The sequence below is a fragment of the Ranitomeya variabilis genome, chromosome 1 (genome assembly GCF_051348905.1).
Source record: "Ranitomeya variabilis isolate aRanVar5 chromosome 1, aRanVar5.hap1, whole genome shotgun sequence".
NCBI classification, from domain to species: domain Eukaryota; kingdom Metazoa; phylum Chordata; class Amphibia; order Anura; family Dendrobatidae; genus Ranitomeya; species Ranitomeya variabilis.
In genome coordinates this window covers 455,417,256-455,437,754 of record NC_135232.1, presented here as the reverse complement: position 1 = coordinate 455,437,754, position 20,499 = coordinate 455,417,256, and the positions used below count along the sequence as shown (strand labels likewise).

The window sequence follows — 20,499 nt, the reverse complement described above, 5'->3', positions numbered from 1 at the left end:
TGGATGCATGAGATGAATGATTTCATTAATGACATAAGGCTTCACTTCGGCCATATGAACTTTTTAATAACTATGTTCACATGGTGCGTTTTTGCGGCTGTTTTCCACACGGAAATGGGCTAAAAACGCTATGGAATCCTTATGCAAGCAAATTCTTTGACAATCCTGAAGTGTTGTGCACAAGATCAGTAATTTTGCGTGCGTATTTGGAGTGCGTTTTTTTTTTTCTGCAGCATGTCAATTCTTTGTGCAGATTTTTAATGTTTTCCACACATTGTCTTCAATAGAGTCAGTCAAATCCACAGCAAAAACTCAGGTGTAGAAATGTTTGCAGATTTGCTGAGTTTTTGTTTGCGTTTTTTGCAGGCTTCTTAGGCTAGGTTCAGATTGCGTTAGGGCAATCCGTTTAGTGCTAAGCGCTAGCGGATTGCGCTAACGCAATGTCTTTTTAGGGGTCGCGTTAAACGTCCCCGCTAGCGCAGATCCCCGATCTGCCAGAGCGGGGAATGGACCTCGGGCACGCCGCGGACGCTGCAAGCAGCGTCTGAGGCGCGCCACAAAAGAACGGCACATCGCTAGCGCGTGCCGAAAATGACACGCGCTAGCAAGGCGCTTTAACATTGCTGGCAATGGGAGCGCAAACGGACGCGTTGCACGGCGTTAATTTCACCGTGCAACGCTGTCTGTTAGCGCTCACACTAAAACGAAATGTGAACCTAGCCTTATGCTGTTTTCCATGCTGTCATCTGTGTGACAGCATGGGAAACACCGGCGCGGTGGTACTGATCGTTGGTAATGCTGCAGGGTCATTCTGTCAGATGTCATCGTGACCACGCAGCTGGGACTGACCCGCGGTAAAAAGCAGGTGTGGGCAGATGAGACTACTCCTCCCATCAGGCTATGCCTGAGAAGTAGTGTCTCGTCAGCTGGCGCCTGTACTCATACTTTAAAAAAAAAATGGATAAAAATAAAAAAACAATTATACTTGCCTAATACCAAATTCTGGATTCCCTTGTCTCTTCGAAAAAATGTAAAATATAAAAACATATACTCACCTTAACACCCAATCCCTGATGCCCTTGTCTCCTAGAAAAAATGTAAAATAAACCACCATATACTCACCTGTCCGCCTTAGATCACCTATTCCCGAATGTCCCACGGCGATCTTGCCTGTAGAACAGTCACATCTCCCGATGTGACTGCTCTATCCAGCCGCCAGCGATACACAGCAGGTGATCGCTCCCGTAGTGTATAGCACTGAGCTGTCGTGCGAGTTCACCGGAGTTCATCAGCTGATCAGCTCTGGTGCTCTCACTTACGGCACCACCGCTGCATGAGGACTTTCTTTTCAACTGTTTGTGTGTTTACTTACGGCTTAGTAATGAGAGTGTCAGGCTCATTGCTGTACAAAAACGCATACAAAAAAAGCACCAAAAATCGCAGCAAAACTCATGTTTTTGCCACAGCGTTTTTTGCTGCGAAGAGATGCAGAAACCTTTCAAAAATTCCTGCAAGCAGATACTCAACATGCGCACATAGCCTATCTTTTCCAAGTAGAATTTCAGTTCCAGTGGAATTCATTGCAGGAACGGACTTGTCCCATGGAGGGCACCAGCGACACAGAACCTATTGACTTGTAATGAGATTTCCGTCATTTTGCCAGAAGCATATAGTATGCTGCTCTATTTGAGCTTGTAGAATTTATGCAATCTGTGATAAAGCCTCCAGCACAGACGTGAACCGCCCTTACATGATAGAGTAGTGTAAAAGACTATAGTATGTTGCCCAATAAAAAACAATGGAAACCTCACAGCAGCCTGTTAACGAGTTCTGCATAGTTCTGTGCTGTCTGTATGCAAACCAAGCAAATGGACAACACACACTGAAAGTCAATGTGGTGGTTCTAGATGAACGATTTTACACATGGGCCGATGGTCTGCATGTCAAAAGTCGCAACGTGCACTGCTTTGATCCCTATTGTGCAGCAGACTCGCCCATAAGTCCATAGGTGTGTAAAAATCGAATCACATACAGGTAACCATTCGTATGTCTTATGTTTCTCTCAGCTACATTAGAATTATAAATTTAGGAAACTGTATTTGATCTTTTTATTTATGAAATTGTTCACTTAAAAAAATGGATGGATAAAACAGACATATAGATTCCATATGGATGTAAAAAACAGCAAATGTAAAATCTAATATTTTTTTTCTTTTTCTGGACGTAAAACTGATGACTTTGCATATGCTCATGTGAACCAGGCCTAAGGGTGGTCATGGATACTACCGTTTTTTAGATCTTTGGTAATAGTTTGAAACACTTGTGGGTAAGGCTACATATAGTGACCCCTGGAAACTTCACTTACATGTAGTTTTTGAATTAGGCCTCATTTCGGATGTTGGGGATTTTTTTGGTAAGCAAGCAACACTTCAATTGCACTCGGGTGTATGTCATTGATTGTACTTGTACTCAAACTGCCTACAAAATGACCTGTATGGCATTTATTTCTTTTCTAAGGTATTCAAGAACAGATAAAACAAGCTGAAGATGCCAGGGGACCTACTGCTGCTGCCAACATGTTCATGGACAAATTACTCGAATTAGAAAGTGATGGATGGTACCAAGGGTTTATTGATGTGCTGGCTGGCACTGGTATGTTTTTCATTGGCTATCCTGTCATTAATTCTTATATTCTCTTCAAACATCCTAAAAAAATGAACAATATCAACCATCTACATACTGTTAAAGTTAAATAAAACCAAATAAAAACAATTCACTTCAAGCTGAGATCAGTTTTGCATTGTGACTTCCACATTTAAGCCCCAAACTGCCCAAGGCTCCAGCAGTTTTCAAGCCTTGTGTTCCTATTATACAAATATCCTGTAGAAAGACCTATACATGGGTCAAAGCGTGAGACGGTACCTATTTTCTTGGTGCCATATCGCTATAGACCAAACTACTTGACCATTATTCAAGATTTCTGTGCTGAGAGGTGTTCAGACTGCACTCCTTTCCGCTAGCACGGTACTGTTTAAAGCAGGGTTGCCAATTTTACCTCTGACTTGATCCAGAGCTCTCCCGAAGATTACCAATGGCACCAAACATACCCTGCTGACTTATTATGGGTTTTGTTGTTGTGTCTATCATTTTGACTAAAAGAATGGTGCTGCATGCCTTACACAGTGTTGAAATTGTAAAGCAATGTTCACCTTCCCCCTAATGTGCTGTGTGCTGCAGTCATTTTGTTGTGTAGTAATTCCCTACTTACTAAAGGGAACACAATGAAAATAGCTTTCTGCCCCCTCTGTAAGAGAAGGAGCAGACCCTCTGAAATGGCATGGTAGTCTATCTGAGAAGACTCCTGCTTCATGGGAAGTAAGAAGGAACTTACTTACTTATTGACAGCTTCTAGAAGGGGACGGACACTGATTCTGGTCGGCGCTCACCCCTAGATGAACTAGAGAATTGAATACCTAACTATAACATTCTCTTAAAAGAGGCACATTTGAAATATGATATGAAATGTGCCGATGGGAAAGCTAATGCTGGCCACCGAGACCAAACTGTACATAGTAAGTAGTGGTGTCCACAGAAACAGGATACATTTTTCAGTCCTTCATTTATTGGGTATGGACTATAATAATGATTATAAAATACTTCCAAAAGTATATCCATTTTCTTTGTTAAAGGGAACCTACTATCAAAAAAATGACCTATTGTTTTAATCCGGTTTTTGTGTATAACGTATTTACACTAACCTATGATTAATTAGAAACTAGCCTTCCCACGTTGTCACTGCTCACATGACTTTATTTAGCCTATGAATGATGGTTTTGATACTTAAAGGGAATTTGTAAGCAATATTCCACCCCCCCCCAAAAAAAAACAACAAACTATTGATATGTGCTTGTAGCTTCTCAAAGACAATTCCAACAATACATTTACACAATTAGCTTATCAGAAATATGTCCATAGATCTCAACAGGTATGAGGCTTCAGACAATATATTACCACCAACGGACTTACAAAATTAGCAGTCCAAAGAAGCGAACCATGTACAAGTAAAAATACGCAACGTTATTATAAATATTAAAAGAAAATAAATAAAAATGATTGATGAAACTGATTAGAGAAACAAGTTTCCAGTAGGGGGAGCCCTCACCTCGGTATACAAAAGCTCACATAAAAAGGGTTGTAAATATGCAGCTCTAATATTCAGTAATAATATAGAGCAAAATTAATTTGAAGTTAAATAATTTCTATAAAATGTGAAACATAGGGAATAAACCCTAATTAGAATACCTATAGCTAGAGTGACCTAAGTCCTGATCCCAATGAATGATAAAAATAAAGACATACGGTATGTAATTATTGTATCAGGCTCATACAGGGAAAGTTCTATTATATAATGTAAGATGTGCAGCAGACATTCTATCTAACGGAATATCAACACACCCGTTAAAGACTCAATAGAGTACATATACACGTAGAGATGTGAAATAAGAAACGTTACCTGCATGCAGAGTAGAATTGAGCATTGAGAAACAGGGACCAAAAGCCAGGGGTGAGGGGGAATCTCTGAGCTTGCAGGTCAGCTCGAATTTGTTTGGAACTTGATTGGGGCTGCTTATTCACCATCCAGACTAGCCTGCATTGCAACCTTTCATCTATTTTTCTCTGCCGTCCAGGAAGAATAGCTACAGCGTCATGGGTTGTAAACTTGATTATTTTGCACTCTGTGGACAAAGGAACATCAAGATCTCTGTAGATGGACTTGTAACCCTGATATTGTTCCACAATTTTGGTTCTCAAGTCCTCAGACAGTTCTCTTCTGCTCTTTCTATTCTCCATGCTTAGTGTGGTACACACAGTTCAAAGATTGAGTCAACTCCCTTTTTATCTGGTATCAGGTATGATTTTCTTATTGCCCACACCTATTACTTGCTACAGGTGAATATGAACTAGCATAACCTGCTTGAAACAAAGTTGTTTGCCTACAGTTTTGGAAACCATTTTGTCTGGCCCATTTTGGGGGTTTTGTGTGAACTTGTGTCCAGTTAGCCTTTTTTTTTTCTCTGTTCCAATACAGCCATGACTGTATGTGTTAGGGGCGTTGTAGGGTGGCATGGCCATGACATAGAAACAGAACATATAAAGGAAACGTGAAGCTTTTATTTTCAGCCAGAATGCAGCAAACCATAAGGGTCTGTGCAAACGTTGCAGATTTGGATGCGGATCCGCTGCGGATTTGACGCTGCGGGTTCGTAGCAGTTTTCCATGTGGTGTACAGTACCATGTAAACCTATGGAAAACCAAATCCGCAGTGCATATGCTGCGGAAAATTCCGCTCGGAAACGCTGCATTTTATTTTCCACAGCATGTCAATTCTTTGTGCGGATTCCGCAGCGTTTTACACCTGCTACATAATTGGAATCCGCAAGTAAAATCCGCACAAAACCGCAGTAAATCCGCAGGTAAAATGCAGGGCGTTTTGCCTGCAGATTTTTCGGAATCTGCGCAGAAAAATCCGCACACGAATCCGCAACGTGTTCACATAGCCTCAAGCAACCAAAAAACAACAAAGACTTGCCCTGCTAGGCGCTCACTAATACACTATACCTCTGACTCTTGTTACCAGGGCATTTAGCACACTTAAATCCCGTGCATATCCTTCTCCGAAATACACCATATCATCCTGGAGGCTGTGTCCCTCTTTTCTGTAATGAGATGACATCTCTCAGCTGAGCTGGCTTCGCCTCCAGTACTACCCAATCTGAAGTAGGAGTGGGATTGATGAGTCCCACTACCAAATTCAACTTATCAGTTTAATAAAAACCGTCCCGGATCTACTCCCACTACCAAATTCAACTTATCAGTTTAATAAAAACCGTCCCGGATCTACCATGAATAAAACAGCTCAGAACCTAAGCTGCTGCACCAAGCACTAGTACCCGGCTTTTAATATCTCTCCCAGGCCCAGCTTAACTCACTGGGACAGATATACACCGTCCAGTATCCTCGCTGTCGGACACCTCATAAAAATATAGATTTAACAATGTGGTCCACACATAAACCTAACACGCACGATCTCGGTCTATTCTATGGTGGGGCTACAAGATGTTTTCATCAAAACAAAGGTCAGGCTGCTAATCCTGGTTCATTGCCGCTGCTACACGGTAGCGTGATGCAGGTGAGTAGTCACATTGCGACCCCTGCTACAAGTTCCAAATTTCTGTCAATCTGCTGCTTGTGGTAACCTAGGTGATGTAATGTGACCCTATTCACTTTCTCTGCTATGTATACACTATGTGATTTGCATACTTGCGGTCTCATGCTGAATAAATGTACCTTGCGTCTCTCAGTCCATTTCTATTGACAGAAGTTGAGCATGTCTAGTCGGCACGTGACCGTAAGTATGCAAATTGCAAACCTGCTGCCGCAAAAACGCCTGTTTGCTCTGGAGAATCCTGAGAGCATGCACACCGCACGCTGTCACAGTTCAGCAGCCTCCAGTCACATAGAATGACTGCAGACTTTTGTGTCAAGCTTGGACAACACTTATAATGCCCCTTATATGTATATGGCCACAATTGTGTCTCCACAGTGCTCTACTACCATTATTTTTTTAATAAATTTCTCACCCGTGCTCAGTCCCACGTCGAGCGGCTCAGACCTCTTCCTTCTTTTACTGGCTGACACCCTGCCCCCACATTTATTATAGATCTACTGTACTTGTTTATCAGAGGCCAAAGCCCCAGAGCACGCCGGCGTCACGTCACAGGCTATGGCTGACATCATTACATTGTGTTGCACCCCCTATTACGTAAAGGTTATAATTTAATAATATAAAAAGATATATATTGAGAAATATACACAGTATAGATGAGTAGATTTGAGATAGATAGATTAGTTTTCTGGTAACGGTTAGTTCAATCAGCTGAGACCTGCTACTGTTGCCTTATACTGTGTGCTGTACGGGGAGGCTAAAGCAGGAGGAGGGACTGGCAGAGCTTGGGCATGACCTCACTTGTGACATTGTCCAGCCTCTAAACCAAACTCTAGATGGGGTGTGACCAGCTCCTCCAGAATCAGGAGAGAAACTGGTCACATGCCTAAGTTTGACATCTAGGCAATGGTGCAGAATGCTGATATGTAGTATGTTACAAGCTGTCAGCATTGTGCAGCCTAGCTACACACAAAGAATAGGAAAAACACTTGGATAGCCCCTTGAATCTTGCAATCTATGGTAGTAGAGTGGTCTAAAAAACTGAAACTATAGTTAACCCCTTCCCGACCTTTGACGCCACGTAGGTGTCATGAAAGTCTGTGCCAATCCGACCTGTGACGCCTATGTGGCGTCATGGAATGATCGCGTCCCTGCAGATCGGGTAAAAGGGTTAATTCCAATTTCACCTGATCTGCAGGGACAGGGGGAGTGGTACTTCAGCCCAGGGGGGGTGGCTTCACCCCCCCCCGTGGCTACAATCGCTCTGATTGGCTGTTGAAAGTGAAACAGCCAATCAGAGCGATTTATAATATTTCACCTATGAAAATGGTGAAATATTACAATCCAGCCATGGCCGATGCTGCAACATCATCGGCCATGGCTGGAAAACCTAATCTGCCCACCGCCACCGATCGCCTCCCCAGTCCTCCTTTCTGCCCCATACTGTGGTCCGCTCCCCTCTGTCCGCTCCCCCGTGCTCCGATCTCCCCCCCCTCATACTTACCGAGCCTCGCGGTGTCCGTCCATCTTCTTCATGGGTGCCACCATCTTCCAAAATGGCGGGCGCATGCGCAGTGCGCCCACCGAATCGGCCGGCAGATTCGTTCCAGGTACATTTTGATCGCTGTGATAGGTTTTATCACAGTGATCAAAATAAAAAAAATAGTAAATTAACCCCCCCTTTATCACCCCATAGGTAGGGACAATAATAAAAATAAAGAAAATATATATATATTTTTTCTTCCCCCACTAGGGTTAGGGCTAGGGTTAGGGTTAGAATTAGGGTTAGAACTAGAGTTAGGGTTAGATTAGACTATGTGCACACATTGTGCGGATTTGGCTGTGGATCCGCAGCGGATTGGCCGCTGCGGATTCGTAGCAGTTTTCCATCAGGTTTACAGTACCATGTAAACCTACTGAAAACCAAATCCGCTGTGCCCATGGTGCGGAAAATACCACACGGAAACGCTGTGTTGTATTTTCCACAGCATGTCAATTCTTTGTGCGGATTCCGTTTTACACCTGCTCCTCAATAGGAATCCGCAGGTGAAATCCTCACAAAAAACACTGGAAATCCACGGTAAATGCTCAGGTAAAACGCAGTGCCTTTTACCTGTGGATTTTTCAAAAATGGTGCAGAAAAATCTCACACGAATCCGTAATGTGGGCACATAGCCTTAGGGTTAGGGTTGGAAATAGGGTTAAGATTAGGCTTGTGGTTAGGGTTAGGGGTGTGTTGGTGTTAGGGTTGGGATTAGGGTTAGGGTTGGGATTAGGGTTAGGAGTGTGTTGGGTTAGGGTTGTGGTTAGGGGTGTGTTGGGGTTAGGGTTATATCTAGAGTTGGGATTAGGGTTAGGGGTGTGTTGGGGTTAGTGTTGGAGTTAGAATTGAGGGGTTTCCACTGTTGAGGCACATCAGGGGTCTCCAAACGCAACATGGCGCCACCATTGATTCCAGCCAATCTTGCGTTCAAAAAGTCAAATGGTGCTCCCTCCCTTCCGAGCCCCGCCGTGCGCCCAAACAGTGGTTTACCCCCACATATGGGGTACCAGCATACTCAGGACAAACTGGGCAACAATTATTGGGGTCCAATTTCTCCTGTTACCCTTGCGAAAATAAAAAATTGCTTGCAAAAATATAATTTTAGAGGAATGAAATTTTTTTTTTTATTTTCACGGCTCTGCGTTATAAACTTCTATGAGGCACTTGGGGGTTCAAAGTGCTCACCACACATCTAGATAAGTTCCTTGAGGGGGTCTAGTTTCCAAAATGGGGTCACTTGTGGGGGGTTTCTACTCTTTAGGCACATCAGGGGCTCTGCAAACGTAACATGATGCCCGCAGACCATTCCATCAAAGTCTGCATTCCAAAACGTCACTACTTCCCTTCCGAGCCCCGGCATGTGCCCAAACAGTGGTTTACCCCCACATATGGGGTATCGGCGTACTCAGGAGAAACTGGACAACAACTCTTGGGGTCAAATTTCTCCTGTTACCCTTGGGAAAATAAAAAAATGTGGGCTAAAAAGTCATTTTTGAGAAAAGAAAAATAATTTTTTATTTTCATGGCTCTGCGTTATAAACTTCTGTGAAGCACTTGGGGGTTCAAAGTGCTCACCACACATCTAGATTAGTTCCTTGGGAGGTCTAGTTTCCAAAATGGGGTCACTTGTGGGGAGCTCCAATGTTTATGCACACAGGGGCTCTCCAAACGCGACATGGTGTCCGCTAATGATTGGAGCTAATTTTCCATTCAAAAAGCCAAATGGCGTGCCTTCCCTTCCGAGCCCTGCCGTGTGCCCAAACAGTGGTTTACCCCCACATATGGGGTATCATCGTACTCAGGACAAACTGGACAACAACATTTGGGGTCCAGTTTCTCCTGTTACCCTTGGGAAAATAAAAAATTCCGGGCTAAAAATTATTTTTGAGGAAAGAAAAATTATTTTTTATTTTCACGGCTCTGCGTTATAAACTTCTGTGAAGCATCTGGGGGTTTAAAGTGCTCACTATGCATCTAGATAAGTTCCTTGGGGGGTCTAGTTTCCAAAATTGGGGTCACTTGTGGGGGAGCTCCAATGTTTAGGCACACAGGGGCTTTCCAAACGCGACATGGTGTCCGCTAGCGATGGAGATAATTTTTCATTCAAAAAGTCAAATGGCGCTCCTTCCCTTCCGAGCCTTACGATGTGCCCAAACAGTGGTTTACCCCCACATGTGAGGTATCGGTGTACTCAGGAGAAATTGCCCAACAAATTTTAGGATCCATTTTATCCTGTTGCCCATGTAAAAATAAAAAAATTGAGGCTAAAATAATTTTTTTGTGATAAAAAAGTACTTTTTTCATTTTTATGGATCAATTTGTGAAGCACCTGGTGGTTTAAAGTGCTCACTATGCTTCTAGATAAGTTCCTTGGGGGGTCTAGTTTCCAAAATGGGGTCACTTGTGGGGGAGCTCCAATGTGCAGGCACACGGGGGCTCTCCAAACGCGACATGGTGTCCGCTAAAGATTGGAGCCAATTTTTCATTCAAAAAGTAAAATGACGCTCCTTCCCTTCCGAGCCCTGCCGTGCGCCCAAACAATGGTTTGCCCCCACATATGAGGTATCAGCGTACTCAGGACAAATTGGACAACAATGTTCGTGGTCCAGTTTCTCCTTTTACCCTTGGGAAAATAAAAAAATTGTTGCTAAAAGATAGTTTTTGTGACTAAAAAGTAAGTCTACGTTCACATTAGCGTTCTGCACCGCAGCGTCGGGCGCCGCCGCGTAGCCGCATGCGTCATGCGCCCCTATATTTAACATGGGGGCGCATGGACATGCGTTGCACTTGCGTTTTGCGACGCATGCGTCACTGCGGCGCACGCGTCATGGCGCAGAGGACGCAGCAAGTTGCATTTTTTTGCGTCCAAAATCAAGCAAAAAAAGGACGAATGCTTCGCAAAACGCAGCGTTGTGCATGCGTTGTTCCTGCGTTGTGCGTTGCGTCGCCGACGCTGCGGCGCACAACGCAAATGTGAACGTAGCCTTAAATGTTAATTTTTTCCTTCCATGTTGCTTCTGCTGCTGTGAAACTCCTGAAGGGTTAATAAACTTCTTGAATGTGGTTTTGAGCACCTTGAGGGGTGCAGTTTTTAGAATGGTGTCACTTTTGGGTATTTTCAGCCATATAGAACCCTCAAACTGACGTCAAATGTGAGGTGGTGCCTAAAAAAAATGGTTTTGTAAATTTTGTCGTAAAAATGAGAAATCACTGGTCAAATTTGTAACCCTTATAACTTCCTAGCAAAAAAAAAATTTGTTTCCAAAATTGTGCTGATGTAAAGTAGACATGTGAGAAATGTTATTTACTAACTATTTTGTGTCACATAACTCTCTGGTTTAACAGAATAAAAATTCAAAATGTGAAAATTGTGAAATTTTCAAAATTTTCGCCAAATTTCCGTTTTTTTCACAAATAAACTCCAGAAATTATCGACCTAAATTTACCACTAACATGAAGCCCAATATGTCACAAAAAAACAATCTCAGAACTGCTAGGATCCGTTGAAGCGTTCCTGAGTTATTACCTCATAAAGGGACACTGGTCAGAATTGCAAATAACGGCCAGGTCATTAAGGTCAAAATAGGCTGGGTCGTGAAGGGGTTAAAGCTACAACTTCTCTGTTGACCTTTACGTAAGTTTGTCAATGTTCAGTATGATTTATAATAATTTCTGAGTAAACTACAAGAGATTATCCTACTATGAAAACATATCTTGCCATTCAAAAGCCTACTTACATACATGATGTCCCTTAAAGTACTCAGATAATAAGGATCATGATTTATTGGGCCTGCACAGCCTGTCTAGCATAAGTGTCAGATCACATTCTATTATTATATTATAGAACCAGACTCCATAGTTGCTGACTTCAACTGTCTTACTGAACAAATGTCTTGTATATTTAAGGATATATAGGTCTATCAGACGCCCTTCAAAACTCAGACTTTACCAGTATTAACAGCCTAGAAGAACCCAGGAACCTTCTCACCCGCATCCACACTATTGTTAAAAATAACATCAGGACTGGTGAGATTATAAATTACCTTGGTGACTGCCTCTTCCCTCGAGAGATTGAAGAGATCAAAAAGGTAATGTAAGAATTTGTGTGGCTTGGTAACAGCAAATGTGATTGTTGTAATGACTTGCAAACATGAGTAGGATTTTTAGGTGCTTTTTCTCTGGCTGCTGTTTGCAATAACTATGAAAACTACCAACATACCATTAATCTTTTTCTCCAGCATAACTTATTGGTTAACTTTTTTTTTTTTTGTGGAAATAAGATAAAAAAAAAAAGAAAATTCTAATTCACCCTCTACAGGACCTAACTACAGCCTTCCTTGAGCCTTCCCCACTGGGCAAATCATTCCTATAGCCCCAGCAGACTTGCATCGTACAGGATAATTTGCTTTAACCATCACTGGTCAGTTGGAATCTTGTAAGTCCACCTTCTAAATATAACAATTCCACCCCTTAGTGTGTCTTAGGATGCAGTGATTGACATCTCAGTTGTCCAGTTTAGTGCAGGAGTGTGCTGAGCTGTCTGTGTTTTGATTGACAGCTCGGCCATCCAATTTGAGACTGGGAGATGCTGAGCTCTCGCCCGATGCTCCCTGTTGCCTTGATTGCTCAGCTATTTCACTGAGCTGGAAATCCCAGATAGATGTCAGCCGTAGCTTCAGCTCTGAGTGGATTGTTTTCCCTGTTCATAGTGCTTTGCTTATTGATCTATCCCTGCCTGATCTTGGACCTCCTTCTGAGCATCCGTTTGTCTAATCCCTTTGCTCTTTTCTGCTATCCTCTTTGTATTTTGACCTCGGAGCAATACTTGACTACGTCTTTGTCTCTTCCCACTGTTTGACATTCCCTCCTGACTATTGACCTAAGACTCCTTGGCTATCCCAACTCACAGATTCTGTAGTCCATTTGTATGGCCTGGGTCATGGCTTCTGCTAGAGAACAAGGGGTGCCATGGAGAACCAGTGCATCCTTAAGAGTCTCAGAAAGACCTTTGTAGAACTGCCACCTTAGAGCTGCATCATTCCAAATAGATTCAGTGGACCACTGCCGGAACTCAGTGCAGTAGTCCTCAGCCATGCAGTCCCCCTGTGCCAGGTTCAGCAATAGGAACATGAGTATTCCCACCTTATGGAACTTATCCCCTGACAACCAGGGATGCAGGGTACAAAGTAACTTACAGCTCTCCCTGAACATCCTTAACTGTTTCTTTCTTTTTTTTTTTTTTTCTCCTGAAGATGTATCCAGGAGAGCCATTACAGGTTTGAGAGAAACCAACTCTACATCAGAGTGTACTGACATTACAACCACTGCTGGCAGTGGAGGATTAGAGTCCATTTTCATAAAATTAATTAACTGACTTTGCAACTGGTGATGATTCTAGACTTTGGCGTTCCTTAATCAGATCTTGCTTGATCTGCGTCAAATTCGCCAACCTGGTCACGGAGCAGGTGAACAGGCTACATACTGGCGAAAAAGAAAAACAGGACAGCTTAGTCTCCCCTCACTGACAATCCGTGAGTCAAGATAGTCAAGGAATCCGAGGTCAATAGCCAGAAGGGAATGTCATAAACAGAGGGAAGATACAAAGGCATAATCAAGTAACGGTCTCAGATCAAAATACTGGGAGGATAGCAGATAAGAGCAAAAGGATTAGACAAGCTTATGGTTAATATGAGGTCCAAAGTCAGGCAGTGATAGATCAATAAGCTAGGCACATGTAAAACAATCCACACATAGCTGAATCTACTAGAAAAGAGGACCCTGACGAAGGCGCAAGCCTCCGAAACGCGCGTCGGGACTGACGTGCGGTCCAGGATCCTCACCTGCCGGCATTTAGGTAACTTTCTCGGGCATCTTTCCTGTTATTTCCCCCTCCCTCTTCCTTCAGTATCATGGCCAAGTGCTATTTAGCACTTCTATCACCTTGTGCCTATTCTGAATAGGTTGATCTGTGGCACACAGTTGACAACCCACATTATTATTCTATCAGGGCCACGGGGTGAGGTTATATAGCAACATCTTAGATAGATACACTTTTTATGTTCTCTGATGTATTAACCTTTTCCAGATTTGCTTATGTACAGTTTTGTGTATGGGGGAATTTTTTCATGCCGTGCATTGGTTATGTATATATATATATATATATATGACTTATGTCAATAGAAATAATATTTATGGTGACTATTTCTGGACCGCCGTCTTTTGTTTGCACAGTTGCACTTTCTGTATGCTATTTGCACATGTTCTCCATTAGTCTCATCATATGTCCCAATAAAGTTCCTGTGTTTATACATACCTTGGATCGCATTGTCGCATTTTTGTGGTCACCACAAACTCTCTGTTCTAGTATATTCATGGCGATTGATCCAGAATAGGTCCACATCTAACAGCTTGTATAGCGATCACATCAAATAGATATTATCATCTCTAATATAGTGATGCTGTTATATACCTTTTTCTCCCTCTTATTACATAGCTGAATCTACAGCTGACAGCTATCTGGGACTGCCAGTTCAGTTAAATAGCTGAGCAATCCAGGGAACAGGGAGCATTTAGCAAGAGCTCATCACCTCCCAGTCTCAGACTGCACAGCTGCACCAGACAGGACACTGAGGGGTGGAATCATTACAGTAAAGGGTACAACATCAGCCCAGACCCCTATGTGTCGCGTACTAACACTATGCTCACTTCAGCTTACTATCCATGCCTCGATTGGAAAAAGAGCCAAACCTCTTCCAGGTCATGAGTCACCACCACAAACTTCTGGCTCAGCATTCCAAATCAGCACTTAATGCTGCATTTTCAGCAGAGACAAATTTTTACATCACTGACTGATTCTTGGCCTTACACTTTGCTCAGCAAAATCACTGTTCGCTTTATGCACTGAACCGCCAAATTTTCAAAAACCTCCCTAATTGATGGGTTGTCCCTAGCTACTTCCTATCACATCACAACTCACCCCCCATAGCTATCACCATTCTCTTCTTAGCAATGACTAAGATAATGCACCTTTCCATGTACACTCCCTGACAGAAGTTATGTCGCTTATCCATGTTATGTAAATAAAAGCTTATAACATGACGTTAAATTCATCCATTTGTTGTATAAATTATTCTTTTGAAAGCTGAAACCCTCCTAAATGTGGTTTAGGTTAAGAAAATAAGTTGGCATCAATGCAGAAATATTCATCAGTTAATGGACAAACAATGGTCAGATTTTGGCAAGACAAAAGTTTTGTCGCCTGGTCATATAATGCACCCAATCCTAGTTTACATCCTCATCTGTGCTCAGTAAATGATCGGTTAATTAGTTTGTGTGTATAAAAAGAAACCCAGCACACCAGACCTTCACTTGAACTGCAACTTGAGCTCTGACAACATGCCAAAAATCCACCCTGCGACCAAAGCCTGGATTGTCAAGAGGCTGAAGACCAGATCCACTGCAGAGGTGGCTGGCACCTTTAATGTGTCTCAGTGTCAAGTACAAAGAATTAAAAAAGATTTGAAGAGACTGGAGATGTGTTTGACAAGCCCAGGTCCAGCAGACCCCACAAGACGACTGCTCAGGAGGAACATTTGTTGTTTAGAAAATCCAAAGCAAACCCCTCAACCACTGCAGCAGAGCTCCAACAGGCCTGGTCACCTCAAGTCCCTGTGTCAACTAGAACAGTTTGTAGGATTCTGTCTCGAAATGGCCTCCAAGGTCGAATCAGTGCCCAGAAGCCAGCACTAAACAAAAGGCAAATAAAAAACTGTGTGGCATTTGCAAAGTCCCACAGCCTGCTAAACAGATGGACCCTGGAAAAGTGGCAGAAGGTGGATTTCTCTGATGAATCTTCAGTAGAATTACACCACAGCCACCGCAAATACTGCAGGAGACCTACTGGAGCCGTATGGATCCAAAATACACCCAGAAAACAGTTACATTTGGTGGTGGAAAGATCATGGTCTGGGGTTACATTCAGTATAGGGGTGTGCGAAACATTTGCAAGGTGGAAGGCAATATCAATAGCCAAAAATATCAAGAAGTATTAGCTACCTCTTATATTCCAAATCATGAAAGGGGTCAAATTCTGTAGCAGGATGGTGCTCCATCTCATACATCCATCTCTACAGCAAAGTTCCTCCAGGCAAAAAGATCAAGGTGCTCAAGCACTGGCCAGCCCAGTCACCAGACATGAACATCATTGAGCATGTTTGGGGTAGGATGAAAGAGGAAGCTTGGAAGACAAAACCAAAGAATCTTGATGAACTCTAGGAGGCATGTAAGACTGCATTCTTTGCTATTCCTGATGACTTAATTAATAAATTGTATGAATCATTGTTGATCCGCATGGATGCAGTCCTTATAGCTCATGGAAGTCACACAAAATATTAAATATGACACTAATAGCACCACAACTTCATTCACTAATGTTATGCAACATATATTTGTATTTTAAGTTACCGTATATACTCGAGTATAAGCCGACCCGAGTATAAGCCGACCCCCCCTAATTTTGCCACAAAAAACTGGGAAAACCTATTGACTCGAGTATAAGCCTAGAGTGGAAAATGCAGCAGCTACCGGTGAATTTCAAAAATAAAAATAGATGCTCCATACCATTCATTTTGGCCCCATAAATGCTCCATATAAAGCTGTGCCATATATAATGCTCTGCACCGGTCATTATGGTCCCATAGATGCTCCACATAAAGCTGTGCCATATATAATGCTCTTCACCGTTCATTATGGCCCCATAGATACTCCATATAAAGCTGTGCCATATATAATGCTCTGCACCGTTCATTATGGCCCCATAGATGCTCCATAAAAAGCTGTGCCATATAGAATTCTCTGCACCGTTCAATATGGCCCCATAGATGCTCCATATAAACCTGTGCAATATATAATGCTCTGCACCGCTCATTATGGCCCCATAGATGCTCCACAGAAAGCTGTGCCATATATAATGCTCTGCACCGTTCATTATGGCCCCATAGATGCTCCATATAAAGCTGTGCCATATATAATGCTCTGCACCGTTCAGTATGGCCCCATAGATGCTCCATATAAAGCTGTGCCACATATATAATGCTCTGCACCGTTCATTATGGCCCCATAGATGCTCCATAGAAAGCTGTGCCATATATAATGCTCTGCACCGTTCATTCTGGCCCCAGAGATGCTCCACATAAAGCTGTGCCATATATAATGCTCTGCACCGTTCATTATGGTCCGATAGATGCTCCACATAAAGCTGTGCCATATATAATGCTCTGCACCGTTCATTATGGTCCCATAGATGCTCCACATAAAGCTGTGCCATATATAATGCTGTGCACCGTTCATTATGGCCCCATAGATGCTCAACATAAAGCTGTGCCATATATAATGCTCTGCACCGTTCATTATGGTCCCATAGATGCTCCACATAAAGCTGTGCCATATATAATGCTCTGCACCGTTCAGTATGGCCCCATAGATGCTCCACAGAAAGCTGTGCAATATACAATGCTCTGCACCGTTCATTGTGGTCCCATAGATGCTCCACATAAAGCTGTGCCATATATAATGCTCTGCACCGTTCATTATGGCCCCATAGATGCTCTTTATAAAGCTGTGCCATATAGAATGCTCTGCACCGTTCATTATTGCCCCATAGATGCTCCATATAAAGCTGTGCCATATATAATGCTCTGCACCGTTCAGTATGGCCCCATAGATGCTCCATATAAAGCTGTGCCACATATATAATGCTCTGCACCGTTCATTATGGCCCCATAGATGCTCCATAGAAAGCTGTGCCATATATAATGCTCTGCACCGTTCATTCTGGCCCCAGAGATGCTCCACATAAAGCTGTGCCATATATAATGCTCTGCACCGTTCATTATGGTCCGATAGATGCTCCACATAAAGCTGTGCCATATATAATGCTCTGCACCGTTCATTATGGTCCCATAGATGCTCCACATAAAGCTGTGCCATATATAATGCTGTGCACCGTTCATTATGGCCCCATAGATGCTCAACATAAAGCTGTGCCATATATAATGCTCTGCACCGTTCATTATGGTCCCATAGATGCTCCACATAAAGCTGTGCCATATATAATGCTCTGCACCGTTCAGTATGGCCCCATAGATGCTCCACAGAAAGCTGTGCAATATACAATGCTCTGCACCGTTCATTGTGGTCCCATAGATGCTCCACATAAAGCTGTGCCATATATAATGCTCTGCACCGTTCATTATGGCCCCATAGATGCTCTTTATAAAGCTGTGCCATATAGAATGCTCTGCACCGTTCATTATTGCCCCATAGATGCTCCATATAAAGCTGTGCAATATATAATGCTGCTGCTATAAAAAAAAAATGACATACTCACCTCTCTTGCTGCCCGCAGCTCCTCAGCGTCCCGTCTCGGCGTCTCTCCGCACTGACTGTTCAGGCAGAGGGCGGCGCGCACACTAGTACGTCATCGCGCCCTCTGACCTGAACAGTCAGAGCAAGAGGACGCGGAAGACAGAGCGGCGCCCGGCGTGTGGAACGCGGACAGGTAACTATGACATACTTACCTGCTCCCGGCGTCCCTGGCTCCTTATCCCGGACAGCTGGTCTCCAGGTGCCGCAGCCTCTTCCTCTGTCAGCGGTCACCGTTACCGCACATTAGAGGAATGAATATGCGGCTCCACCCCTATGGGAGTGGAGTCCATATTCATAACTTAAATGAGCGGTCCCACGTGACCGCTGAACAGGGGAAGAGCTGCGGCACCGAAGACCGTGGGACGGGCAGGGGGAGCGCCGGGACTAGGTGAGTATATGACAGACCTCTCACCCGCCGACCCCACCGCCGATCATGACTCGAGTATAAGCCGAGAGGGGCAATTTCAGCCCAAAAATTTGGGCTGAAAATCTCGGCTTATACTCGAGTATATACGGTAATTATTTGTTTGAATATCACATTACTTTATGTGGGCGACAAAACTTTTGTCTTGCCAAAGTCTGACCATTCTGTGTCCATTAACTGATCAATATTTCTGCATTGATGCCAATTTATTTTCTTAACCTAAACCACATTTCGGATGGTTTCAGCTTTCAAAAGAATAATTTATACAACCAATGGATGAATTTAACGTCAGGTTATAAGCTTTTATTTACATAACATAGATAAGCGTCATAACTTCTGTCAGGGAGTGTGAATGTTCCCAGAAGTTCTCCTTCATCCGTTTGCAGTACATGCACTTATACCACAAGGCACCGTATACTTCCTACTGTGAGGCAGTAACCCCTGTGACAGCTAGGGGGCGCTGTTTGTGCGCTCCAGAATGCGCATGGAGGCGTAGTGAGACCATGAGGGTGTATTTCGGTCACAGGTGAATAGCTGTGATTAGAGTGGTGAAGCAGTGACTGATCAAAAGCCCTGTAGTATAGGGGGAGGTGTGTCAGTGTTAGTTTGGAAGCAGACAGAGCAGTTGTCTGTAAAGCACTCCCTGTGTGAGGCAACACAGGGGCAAGAGGAACCAAAGAGACTGACACTCTGCGTCTCGGGCTGTCTTTTGTTTACCCGGCTGCGATCCGCAGGATACAGCATGCTGTGCACTGCGTGAATAATGAGACTTGGTCCCGGTGTGCGGTCGCCCAGGGAAGGTGGACAAAGGAAAGTCCGGCCTGTTTAGGGACTGCAAACATAAAGCCATGTACTATGTATTCTTATGGACTGTGTGAAGTAACACATTAAAGGAACATTTTGTTTGAACTTGCTTGGGTCACTGCCGTTTTCACTGCTAAGGCTTCTTTCACACTTCAGTTGTTTGGTGTCAGTCTGCTCCGACATAGTGACGGATCCGTCACAATTGTTGAGAAAACGGTTCTAACGGATCCGGTTTTTTGACGGATCCGTTACTTGGGGGTTGTCTGGGAAAAGTATCTACTTTTTGGAGCATGCACAATTGAAAAAGCGGATTGGGGCGACGGATCCGCCGAAATGACGGTCGCGACATTCTATGGAATGGCGGACGCGACGGATCCATTGCGAACCGCCATTTCGGCGCAGACAAAAAAAACGTTATAATGTCCGTCTGTCTAGATGACGTCCGCCAAATTTCGACGGATCCGTCACATGGCGGATGGAACGGACGACTATGCGTCACAATCCGTCGCTAATGCAAGTCTATGGGAAAATAGCAGATCCGCCCAAAAAAATGGCAGATCCGCTATTTGATGAAAACGGCGGATTCAAACTGACACCAAAAGACTGAAGTGTGAAAGAGGCCTTACAGTGATACCGCTGCACTACATATGGTGGAAAGAATGCGGTCCGTGTGAGCTACGGCATACCACAGAGAGTGCTGCAGATCGTTGTGCAAGTCTGCTGGAGAAATGGAGGAACTTTTGGAGCAGGTTGTGCTCAATCAGCAAAGGATTCAGCAAGAGGTTCTGCAGCAGCAGGAGATGCAGTTGCAGCGGCAGCAGGAGGCGCTGCAGTGGAAGCTAGCAGAGCTTCAGCATGGTAAAAAGGAGACCCCTAAAGTCAGGGGTGATCAGCAGAGTCCTGAAGAGACCCCAAAGGTAAGGGGCGATCATTGGGTGTACCAGTGGTCCTATGTAGAGTCTCGATCTTCCAGGTCTCAGGCAAATGACTTATTGCAGTTGGTGGAGGAATGGCTCCAGCCTGAGTTTTTTTTTTCCCATTTAAGATGATTGAGAGAATCGTGGCTGACCGGATGGT

General features: G+C 43.7%; 1 protein-coding gene across 1 annotated transcript in view; it reads left to right on the top strand.

The window, feature by feature from the left end:
- Window positions 1-20,499, top strand: part of RIGI (RNA sensor RIG-I) — a 148,504-nt gene that overhangs the window by 11,881 nt on the left and 116,124 nt on the right. The window contains exons 3-4 of the mRNA XM_077250090.1: window positions 2,518-2,652; window positions 11,676-11,857. Of these exons, the coding sequence (XP_077106205.1) occupies window positions 2,518-2,652; window positions 11,676-11,857 (317 nt within the window). The remainder of the gene's footprint in view (window positions 1-2,517; window positions 2,653-11,675; window positions 11,858-20,499) is intronic.